This window comes from Leptodactylus fuscus, chromosome 4 (assembly GCF_031893055.1).
Source record: "Leptodactylus fuscus isolate aLepFus1 chromosome 4, aLepFus1.hap2, whole genome shotgun sequence".
Lineage (NCBI taxonomy): Eukaryota > Metazoa > Chordata > Amphibia > Anura > Leptodactylidae > Leptodactylus > Leptodactylus fuscus.
The window spans coordinates 184,892,958-184,903,734 of NC_134268.1; the positions used below are offsets into that span (position 1 = coordinate 184,892,958).

Consider the following 10,777-nt stretch of genomic DNA (forward strand, 5'->3'; position numbering starts at 1 on the left):
GCTCCCATAGAAAGCAATGGGATCTGTTTTAACGCCGCTGATTCGGAACGTGTTACACGTTCAGAATAAGTGAGTGTATACTCCATGTGAAGGGGCCCTAAGAAAGATGTTGCCAAATGACCTGAAAAACTGGAAGCTGCATCAACTGCCACTGATAACACTGGGGGCATAGTGACCTGACTGTGAGAGAGGGGAGAACTATGGGCAGTATGTGAAAGAGGGGACTATATAGCGAACAGATTATAGAAGGGACAGGGAGAAGAGGGGCATTTTCATAGCAGAGCTACCGCAGAGGGAGGGGGTGGGATGAATCTGAGGTCCCATGGTAATAGAGAGAGATGTTTGCATAGCAATCCATGCTAGAAAAAGTGCATAATCTGATTTACTGCATAAAGAAAGACGTTGTTGCTACCAATGGGATGGTCCTTCAGACAATATAATGAGTAAAAAATTAAAATCACTGGAGTAACTCTTTAAGTAATATTCAAGGAATGCTCAAGTGCCTGTTTTTCAAACCTTGTAGACACTGGCACCCTCGATTGCTCTTGAGCCTCATCTGTATATTTATAAAAAACAAACTGATTTTTCAAGGAAATCTATTGTACTATCAAAAGATATGATAGAGCTCAGCATACTGTCCACTACAATTCACTGTGGTTTGTTTGCATCGAGTGTCCTGGTGTCAGACTCTCTTAAAATCTGGCCAAGGGTAACAGCTGCAAAGATTTTGTATGTTGCCCCTGTGTTTGTGTTTCCTCCCACACTCTAAACACAAGCTAATAGGTTCATTTGCTTGTGCGTGTTGAGATTGAGGGGATTCAGATTGTGAGCCCCAATGACAAATAATATATAGCATTGTAGGAAATGTTACTCTGCAAATGTGGGTAATAAAGTCCATGTAAAATCGGTGGAGGAAAAAGTCCTGTACAGACACCCGAGGACCCCATAATATTCAGTGAGGTCAGTTAGACTTGACGGACCCGAACTATGGAAAGATGCTAGTATGAACCTAGTGCAACGTAGTAGCAATAACAACAACAAGCCTGCAAAATGAAGCAACATTGACTTCAAAGATCTGTTTACCCCTAAGGGGTATTTTGAGGAATTTTTAATCCAGCAAAGAAACAATATTGGCGATTACCACTGATTTATAACACTATGCCAACCATGCAAATGAGCAAGGATTAAATCATCTGTTGGATGACTATCGATAATCCGCAGGGCAGAGCCATCCACGTTCTGTAGTAGCTTAGAAAGATATCACAGTCTGTGGTTTCCCATAGGACCGCAGGTACACCAACGATATTGTCGTAACATACTGAATTATCACAAAGCACAAATAATGCAGACCTAAAGGGTTAAAAAACAAAATTCAACTCTGCTACATCTGTATATCATATCTGTGGAACTTACAATGACAAGGCTATCACCGTAACTTGTGCTGCTACTCTATGGAAGCTGCCATTGATATGTTCCAGAATATAAAGTACTGGGAAATCCTTTGTTATTGCCAGGCCCATGCACATCTGGTAGCGGCAGTACTTATTGATGTACTTACTTGGTAATGAGCCATTAGACTCCATACTTGTAGTGGAATGCTGCAGTCAGCAGGGTACACCGTCAGTAGATGAGGGGTTCCAGTGTAGAGGGCAGAGTTCTGTAAAGTGAAGGAGGCGTCTGCCTGAGTGTTGTATTCTTGTCATGGGTTACACCGTCTCTCCTGGCTGAGTGTGTGACACATATATTTGGTCCAGCAATAAGCTGTTCACTAACAGCCTGAACACGCCCAGCCCAGCACATCCAGCCTGCTCTCTGCACATTCAGGCTGCAGCACAGAGGCACTACTGTTCTCTGCTATGTTTCAACATGCATGGTTGTGGGACTCCTGATCGTCGTCACAGGTCTCTACTTCACTTTTTATTCAGGGAACAAACTGGAGTTTATTTTTTGTGTAACTTTTTTCCCTGTATTATAAGCCTACATTGCAAAGTTCAAGGAACTGCTTATACAGCGAGTTGTTCCCCACTCTCGTCATTGCAATTGCTCAATTCTCAATGGTCTCCCTCCCATAATAGATAAAGGGAAGTGCACAAGCTTACAGGTGGACACGTAACGTGGTGAAGTCTCCTTCCACAGTTCTGGCTTGGGTCGAGAACTTGTGGTCTGCAAGCAGTGGCGTAACTAGGAATGGCGGGCCCCGTGGTGAACTTTTGACACCCCCCCCCCCCCCGAAGACCTCGACCAACCCCCTCCTCCGCATTTCTGTGTGCTTTATTGTGCCCCTAGTGGCCCCTGCACACAGTTTTATGTCCCTTAGTGGCCCCTGCACACAGTATTATGTCCCTCAGTGGCCCCTGCACTCAGTATTATGTCCCTCAGTGGCCCCTGCACACAGTATTATGTCCCATAGTGGCCCCTGCACACAGTATTATGTCCCTCAGTGGCCACTGCAAACAGTATTATGTCCCTCAGTGGCCACTGCACACAGTATTATGTCTCATAGTGGCCCCTGCACACACTATTATGTCCATTAGTGGCCCCTGCACACAGTATTATGTCCCTCAGTGGCCCCTGCACACACTATTATGTCCCTCAGTGGCCCCTGCACACACTATTATGTCCCATAGTGGCCCCTGCACACACTATTATGTCCCTCAGTGGCCACTGCACACAGTATTATGTCCCTCAGTGGCCCCTGCACACACTATTATGTCCCATAGTGGCCCCCTGCACACAGTATTATGTCCCTCAGTGGCCACTGCACACAGTATTATGTCCCATACTGGCCCCTGCACACACTATGTCCCATAGTGGCCCCTGCACACACTATTATGTCCCTCAGTGGCCACTGCACACAGTATTATGTCCCTCAGTGGCCCCTGCACACACTATTATGTCCCATAGTGGCCCCCTGCACACAGTATTATGTCCCTCAGTGGCCCCTGCACACAGTATTATGTCCCTCAGTGGCCACTGCATACAGTATTATGTCCCATAGTGGCCCCTGCACACAGTATTATGTCCCTCAGTGGCCACTGCACACAGTATTATGCTCCACTGTGCACACCCATAAACTATTAATATAATCTGGGGTCTTTTCAGACCGCAGCGGTAGCGGCTGTCGCCGGGCCCCCTAATGTCCCGGGCCCTGTGGCAGCTTCTACCACGGTAGTTACGCCACTGTCTGCATGAATGAACCCCCACTCAGGATAGGCATTGCACTGTAAGTTGATGTCTATTGTATTGTTCTCTTGTCACTTCAAATGCTACTGTTGAGTCAATGCACCACTTCTTGCTCTAGCATGTTATATGGAAGGGTTATTCCGTAAGGGTAAGTTCACACGTAGTTTTTTGGTCAGGGTTTTGAGGCCATATCCACCTCAAAATCCTGACCAAAAAGATGGCTTCCATTGAAATCAATGGGAGCCGGTCAGTTCTTTTTTCTTGGAGCTGTAACAAACGGCTCCTAGAAAAAGAAGCAACATGACCATTCTTTCAGGCGGATTCGCCTCGCAATTCGGCCTGAAGACACTCCCTCCCGACTAGACTCATTCATTTGGGCCTAATCCGGAGTGGAGTGCGCGACTGGATGCTGGTGCACTGCACAAGCATCTAGTTGCAGCGACCCGGATTCTGGACCGGAACCTGAGGCGGCCTCAGGAAATCATAGCATTTCAATTACACCCACAGAAATGTCGGCGGTTTGTCTATAGGTATCATGGGAGCAAAAAGTCTGCAGACGAAACTTCTGCGGACTTTCTGTGAAAAGTGCTGCAGGAAACATTGTGATGTGTTGCCATTGTGGTTTTTCTAATAATAAATAAATTCTTTATTTATAAGAAATATAAACACAATAAAATACCACAATCAGCGGGACAGGTCCAACAATTAAGGGCCTGCCAATGGAACAAACCACAGTAAACGGTAACAATGCAGTGTAAACCTACACAGCAATTAAATGAAGACACCAAAGCAACCCTAGCAAATGAAGGAGAGGGTGCAGAAGGGGGTGAGGGGGGAAGGGCATTAAAAAGGGGAAAGGAGGAGAAGAAAGAGAGAAAAAAAGGGGGGAGGAGGGCAAGTGGGGGAGCACAGTAGCTCCAATATAATCCAATATAAGGCTCCACAGTGGCCTTATACAGTATAATATACTCCCCTTCAGACAAACCTCTTGAAATTCGTTTCAACAAAAATTTGTAAGGTTTGGCACTCCGGTTCATCTCAGTATAATAAGTGGAAACCTAGGGGATGTGAGGGAAAATAAGAAACTGTTATACTCACCTTGCCTCATCCTGAGCATCCTTGTGTCATTTGGCCATCTCCATCGCTTCCTATTCAGATTTGTGGTTGATGTCACGCTCCTGGATGCTATCATTGAGGCTTGTGATTGGGCTTCAGTGGTCATGATGTGGGGCATACGACATGCCGATTTTATGACACTAGCACACTGCATGTAACTGCTGAGGTGTAATCACAGGCTTCAATGGTAACCTCAGGGTCGCGTGATGCCAGCCACAGGCCAGAAATAATCAGAAGATGTCAATGGATGCCCAGAAAAGGTGAGTATAAATGTTTGTTATTTTTACTTAACCTGAGCAGGCTTCTATTAGAAAGGGTCCTGGCAGCACGTGACACAGGGCCCCTTTCCATTAGTGATGTGGCTGGCCGGGACCCAACAGAGGCCAATCCGACGCTGTCCAAACAGTTACTGTATAATCTACATGGTGGAGACCACAATCACTTGTACTTTATTGGTCGGATGTCCCTAGACAAAGCACAGTTCTCAGTTTATGCTCTTTACAGCAGGAGTCATAACACAGCTCAGCACAGTTTTTGGCTTAAAGTGGTTGTGCCATTATTGACATGTATTCTATATCCCCTGTCTGACAACTGGGGGGGTGGGGGGGTCCTGACCCTTGGGTTCCTCAGTGATTAGGATGACTAGGGACTGCACAGCCCCTTTAGGGCTAGTTCACACAGGGTTCTGTGTGTACACATTCCGTCACGGCTGCTGCGACAAGATACCGGTGCAGTGCACTTGCAACCCGCGATGGATTAAGCCCAAATGAATGGGCCAGAGCCTCGCACCGCGGATGCCGCGTCTGATTCAGCTGCGGAATCCGCGGCAAGATAGGGCAGATCACTTATTTTTTCCGCTACTAGCTAGCAGAAAAAATAAGCGAGCGGCTCCAATGGAAGTCAACGAAAGCAGCTGATTTTGAGGCGTCAAAATCCGCTGCCATCTTGCCCCGTGTGAACTAGCCCTTAAGCTGCAGCACTTGCTTGTAGTCAGATGTTTTCCATAACCCTAGTTTACACTCTTCATGGCAGTCCACTGTGCTGTCTTTCGCCAATCCTTTCAGCTTCTCTCCCAGCACCAGAGCTGTAGGGGCCGCTCACTGTCACTCTCTCTAATAGTATATTCACTTATTGTCAGACAGGGACTCCCACAGTTTTAGGGCCACTCCATGCTTTTACCTTATTATGCAGTTCAGCAGCTCTAAAGTCAGTGTGTCTCACTTGCTGTCAGTCTCTTGGGTACTACCCAAAATCACTTTGTACTGCAGCTGGGTGGTATGTCCTACGCTACTCCTCCCTAGCGAGATGTGCCAATTTATGATTTTGTACTCTCCCAATTCTAAATATTGCCATTTGGCACACATGTGCACTTGTATTTATCCTTAGGACACAATTCAGGGTCATGTTAGCATGCACTACATATGACCCAGTGAGTCCAGCCCTGCAAACAACGCCCTTAAAGTTCCAGTATATAATACATATTAAAAATTACAGGTACATTTAGGGTAAGTTCACACAGGGTTTTTGGTCAGGATTTTGAGGCCGTATCCACCTTAAAATCCTGACCAAAAAGACAGCTCTAATTGAAATCAATGGGAGCCGGTCAGTTGTTCTTTACAGGAGACGTTTGTTCTGGCTCCCGGAAAAAGAAGCAAGATGTTCATTCTTTGTGGCGGATTCGCCTCGCAACAATCGCCTGAAGACATTCCTTCCCGACTAGGACCATTCATTTGGGCCTAATCTGGAGCGGAGTGCGCGACTGGATGATAGTGCACTACATTGGCATCCAGTTGCAGCTACCCGTATTTTGGACCGTTCCGCCTCAGGTCCCAGTCCAAAAAACCCCAGTGTGAAGTTACACTTACATAGAAACTGCTTGTGCTACTGTCTATCTGAAAAAGTGCATACCTTTCTGTGCATGATGGGTTTCACCAAGAAAGAAAGCAAAATAATAGTCACACTACATTACATTACATATACACCAGCAGTATAATTAATATAAATGGTCTAAAATCTTGGGAATTCATCTTAGGCTAAGTTCAGAGTTTTTCGGACCGCATTTTGACGCGGGAAGCCGCTTCAGAATCCGCCTCCATAAATCGCCTGCTGTGGCTAGCTGCAACTGGATGCCGGTGCATTGCACCGGCATCCAGTCATAGCATTCCGCTCCGGATAAGGCCCAAATGAATGGGCCTAGTCGAGAGGGAGTCTTCTGCCGCAGACACCGTGGCGGATTCAGCCGTGGAATCTGGGTCAAGATACGGCAGCTCGCTTCTTTTTTCTGCGAGCGGCAAAAACATGGTAGTGGGAAAAAAAAGTGAATGGCTCCCACTTAAGTCAACGGGAGGCGTTTTTTGGAGGCAGATTTTGCGTGAGTTGTGTGAACTCAGCCTTAAAAAGAAATCCAAAACCTCCTGTTTGAGAATTCATTTGTTTTCTTGAATATCCATATACAAGGCCGCTCCAACATACCAAACTTGTCGGCTAGTCTGTGGAATGTCACCTTGGCAGCTCTCCAGGTGGATGACATGAATAAATGATAGGAATGAGGCTACACTTCACCTCTAAGAAGAGATCTATGGACCTGCCCCTGCAGGCTATCCTAATATCTCTCGGATTTTCCATAGTACTATTTATGTCTATGACGTAAAAAACAATATCGTAGCGTTATACAGTACTTGCAAAGTGGATGGGATTCATGTGATTTTGGAAATCGCAGCATGTCAATTATATCTACGGAAACGCCGGCGGCTTTCTCGTAGATATAATGGTAAGAGAAAGTCTGCGGAGGAAAACTCTGAGAACTTTCTCAACCAAAGCACTGTGGAAAGAACCGCAATGCAGTTCTTCCTGCAGCGCTTTAGCACTGCGTTTACGGCCCATGGAGCCTTAAGCAGCTTTGCCTGTTGTCACTTCTTCTCACTTCCTGTATTCATTATCAAACAGCCAAAGCCACCTCCCCCCAGCTTGCTGAACAGGACACTATGAATTATCACAATACTTACTATGATTATTAGAAATCTAATATAAATGCAGATCAAATAATATGCATATTGATGTATAACATATATATGTACTATACTACCCCTTGACATTTTCATCTGAAAAATATGGTCATATTATAGATGAACCTTTTAGCATGGGCTCCATAGAGTCTGTGTATAATACGTATCCATTGCGATTATCGTGGATCTTTTACTATGAAGATGGTCAGTTAAATATGATGCAATCACATCTTAAAGGGATTGTCCAGGAATTGGACAAAGCCCCATGGAGGCCAGGAAGGTATCATGACAATTGTCAATGTCACCAGACAAGGAGTGGCCATAGAATAAAGCTCTTCTGCTATTGTTTGGATGAATTTATGCTCAGACTTTTGCCTTGCGGTCACATTCTTATTTTCATTTTTTGCACAGATTAAAGTCTTTCAACCTTTATAATTTAGCACTGTGTTCTTTATAAAGAAACTGATGGCTTTCTTATTTGCTAACCTATCGTCACGCCTAGACAGGTTTGTGGATGTCCGAGTCTGCTATTTCATATGTCAATCATAATCTGAATTTCCCAGAGAAGCCGGGTTCACACAGGGTTTTTGGTCCGGAATTTGAGGCAGAGGCTGCCTCAGATTCTGGACCAAAAAAACAGTAACGTCGACTGGATGCCGGCATCCAGTTGCGCACTCTGCTCTGGATTAGACCCAAATGAATGGGCCTAGTCAGAAGGCTGGAGTGTCTTCAGGTGGATGTCTCGAGGCGAATCCGCCTGAAGAATAAGCATGTCGCTTCTTTATTTCAGGAACCGGAACAAACCGCTCCTGGAAAAAAGAACTGACCGGCTCCCATTGATTTTGGATTCCGCCTCAAAATCCTGACCAAAATACCCCCTGTGAACTCAGCCTTAGGGCAAATTCACACAGGGTTTTTTTGGTTAGGATTTTGCGGCTGTATTCACCTCAAAATCCTGACCAAAAAGACGGCTCCCATTGAAATCAATGGGACCCGGTCAGGTGTTTTTTCTGGGAGCCAGCTTGTTCCTTATGGTAAGTTCACACAGGGTTTTTTGGACCGGAACCTGAGGCGGATGCTGCCTCAGGTTCCCGGACCAAAAAACGGGTAGCCGCGACTGAATGTTGGTGCACTGCATCGGCATCAAGTCGTGCACTCTGCTCCGGATAGTCGGAAGGAAGGAGTGTCTTCAGGCCGAATCGCAAGGCAAATCAGCATGAAGAAAGAAGTGACCAGCTCCCATTGATTTATTTGGTGTAAATTGTGCCTTCTTGGGGGTTGTTTGCCTGCTGTGCTTTATTTATGATAGATTTGCGCCTCTTTAAAAAATTGCTTTTTTAGTGGAATATCTTTACTCGCCATATTTATAACTTGTACATCTTTAAAAAGGAGCAAAAAGGTGCAAATGCACTCCTGTACACGGGCAACACAGCACTGGGATCAGATGTTTGCGCAAAATTCGTTATTCAAGTGTGCCTATTTAGAAAAATAGCTGCAAAGTGCACATGGCCAAAAAAGATGCACCTAAATTACCGGTAACTCCGCACACAACATATATTAAGGAACTGCGCCAATTTTATACATATACATTACTGAAAAAGCAATGAAAAAAAATTTGCAACTGCAAAAGTTTTAGATGAAAATGGCGCAGTTAATAAATAACTCCCTCTCTCTCCTAGTCAACATCGGTGGCTGTGTTTTCCCCATAGCAAACATGCTTATACTTCTACCGTCCGCTTGACCCACTCTTGGCTTTAGCTCAAAAAACCGCTGCAAAATCTGCAACAAAAAAAAAAGCTGCATTTCAGCAATAAGCTAAAATCATACAGGCAGTTTTTAATGGCAAAGCCAGAGGGAGATCCAGCCGAAAGGGAAGTATAAGGGCTAGTTCACACGTGAGTATAAGGGGAGGTTTTTGACAGCGGATTTCGCGTCCAAAACCTCCCCTTATAATGGTGGTCTATGGAGACCGCCGGGCTTCTGTTCTCCGCTAGCGGCGAGCTGCTGCTAGTGGAGAAAAGAAAGGACATGTCCTTTCTTCAGGCGGAAGCCGCGCAGGCTCAGCCGCGCGGCTTCCGCCCCCGGCAGCTCCCTCCTATGTCGGCTCATTCATTTGAGCCGACAGCAGAGGGTTAAGCCGCGACAGCGATGGTCGCGGCGGGCGGGTTTTGACAAGAGAGAGACGTGGCTCGCCGCGTCTCTCTCTGTGTCAAAACCCGCGCGGGCAGTTCACGTGTGAACTAGCCCTAAACCCGCTCTTTAAATACCAATTTTCTGTTAATTCCAGTTTTGGCTTAAGAAAAAAAAAATATCTAAAACTACAATAAAAATTTCCCCAAAAAATGACATGTGTGAATCCAGGCTTAGCATTTCACTCTGACCAGATACTGGAGACTTTGATGAAAATAGGAACTCCCAAACCAGTTAGATTGGTCTACCACACCCTCCGCTGGCTGCATGACTGGTCTTTTCCTTGCTTGCCTAAAAATAGACACCAGGCATATAACTCATACTGTGCTGGATCAGTGCGGCTGTACAGATTTGTATTGCTAGACATTGTGCAATGTTAGGCAACAAGGGGCTGCTTAAAAGGCGTCTTTGTAGAGGTGAAAGACACTTTTCTTTTGCAGCACTGGGGAATGTAAGACTTCAAGCAGCAAAGGGGATATTAACCTAAGAGGCATGAGACCGCCACTGACAGCTTTATATATGGATGGGATGAGTCTGATGAATAACTTGTAAGGAATGTGGGAGGATTTAAAGATGCAGTAAAGATGCAGTCATCATCTTTGTTCAAGTGCCAGATATTTTCTGATACAATGTAACAAAGTTGAAGGGTATGGACACACATTTGATGCAGTTTTTGAAGCCAAAATCATGAGTGGATTGAAAAAGAGAAGACTCAGCTGAATATGTGTCCTACCTCTACTTGATAACTTGCTGTAGCCCAATATGTTATAAAGGACCTATTAGGGTGTTATTCAGTGGCATAACTAGAAATGGTGGGGCCACGTTGTGAACTTTTTTTTTTTTGTTGTTTTAATTGTAGATTGTGAGCCCCACATAGAGCACACAATGTACATTTTTCCCTATCAGTATGTTGTTTTTTTTTTTTGGAATATGGGATGGAAATCCACGCAAACACGGGGAGCGAACTTTTAACATGGGGCCCCTCCAACTGATGCTGAAGACCCCGACCCACTGACTGGATTTCCCCCATCCCCCCTCGCATTCCTGCACGCACTATTATGCCCCATAGTGGCCCCTGCATGGACTACTATTTCAAAAAGTGGCCCCTGCATACAGAGTATAATAATCGGAGACCAATGGGGGATACCAACATAAAAACACTGTTACTTACCTATCACTAGCTCCACTGCAATCCTCGGTGGTGTCGTCCATCTTCAATGACACAAATAGGATCGAAGTCTGTCTGGAGCCTGGAGATGTAAGTTAGGGTGATGAGTTCACAC

At 45.4% G+C, this 10,777-nt stretch overlaps 1 protein-coding gene across 1 annotated transcript in view; it reads right to left on the reverse strand.

Moving 5' to 3' along the window:
* PLCD1 (phospholipase C delta 1) overlaps positions 1-1,758 on the reverse strand; it is a 79,384-nt gene extending 77,626 nt beyond the window's left edge. Inside the window, exon 1 of the mRNA XM_075271490.1 lies at positions 1,559-1,758. Within this exon, the coding sequence (XP_075127591.1) occupies positions 1,559-1,583 (25 nt within the window). The 5' untranslated portion in view covers positions 1,584-1,758. The remainder of the gene's footprint in view (positions 1-1,558) is intronic.
* Positions 1,759-10,777: the final 9,019 nt, after the last annotated feature.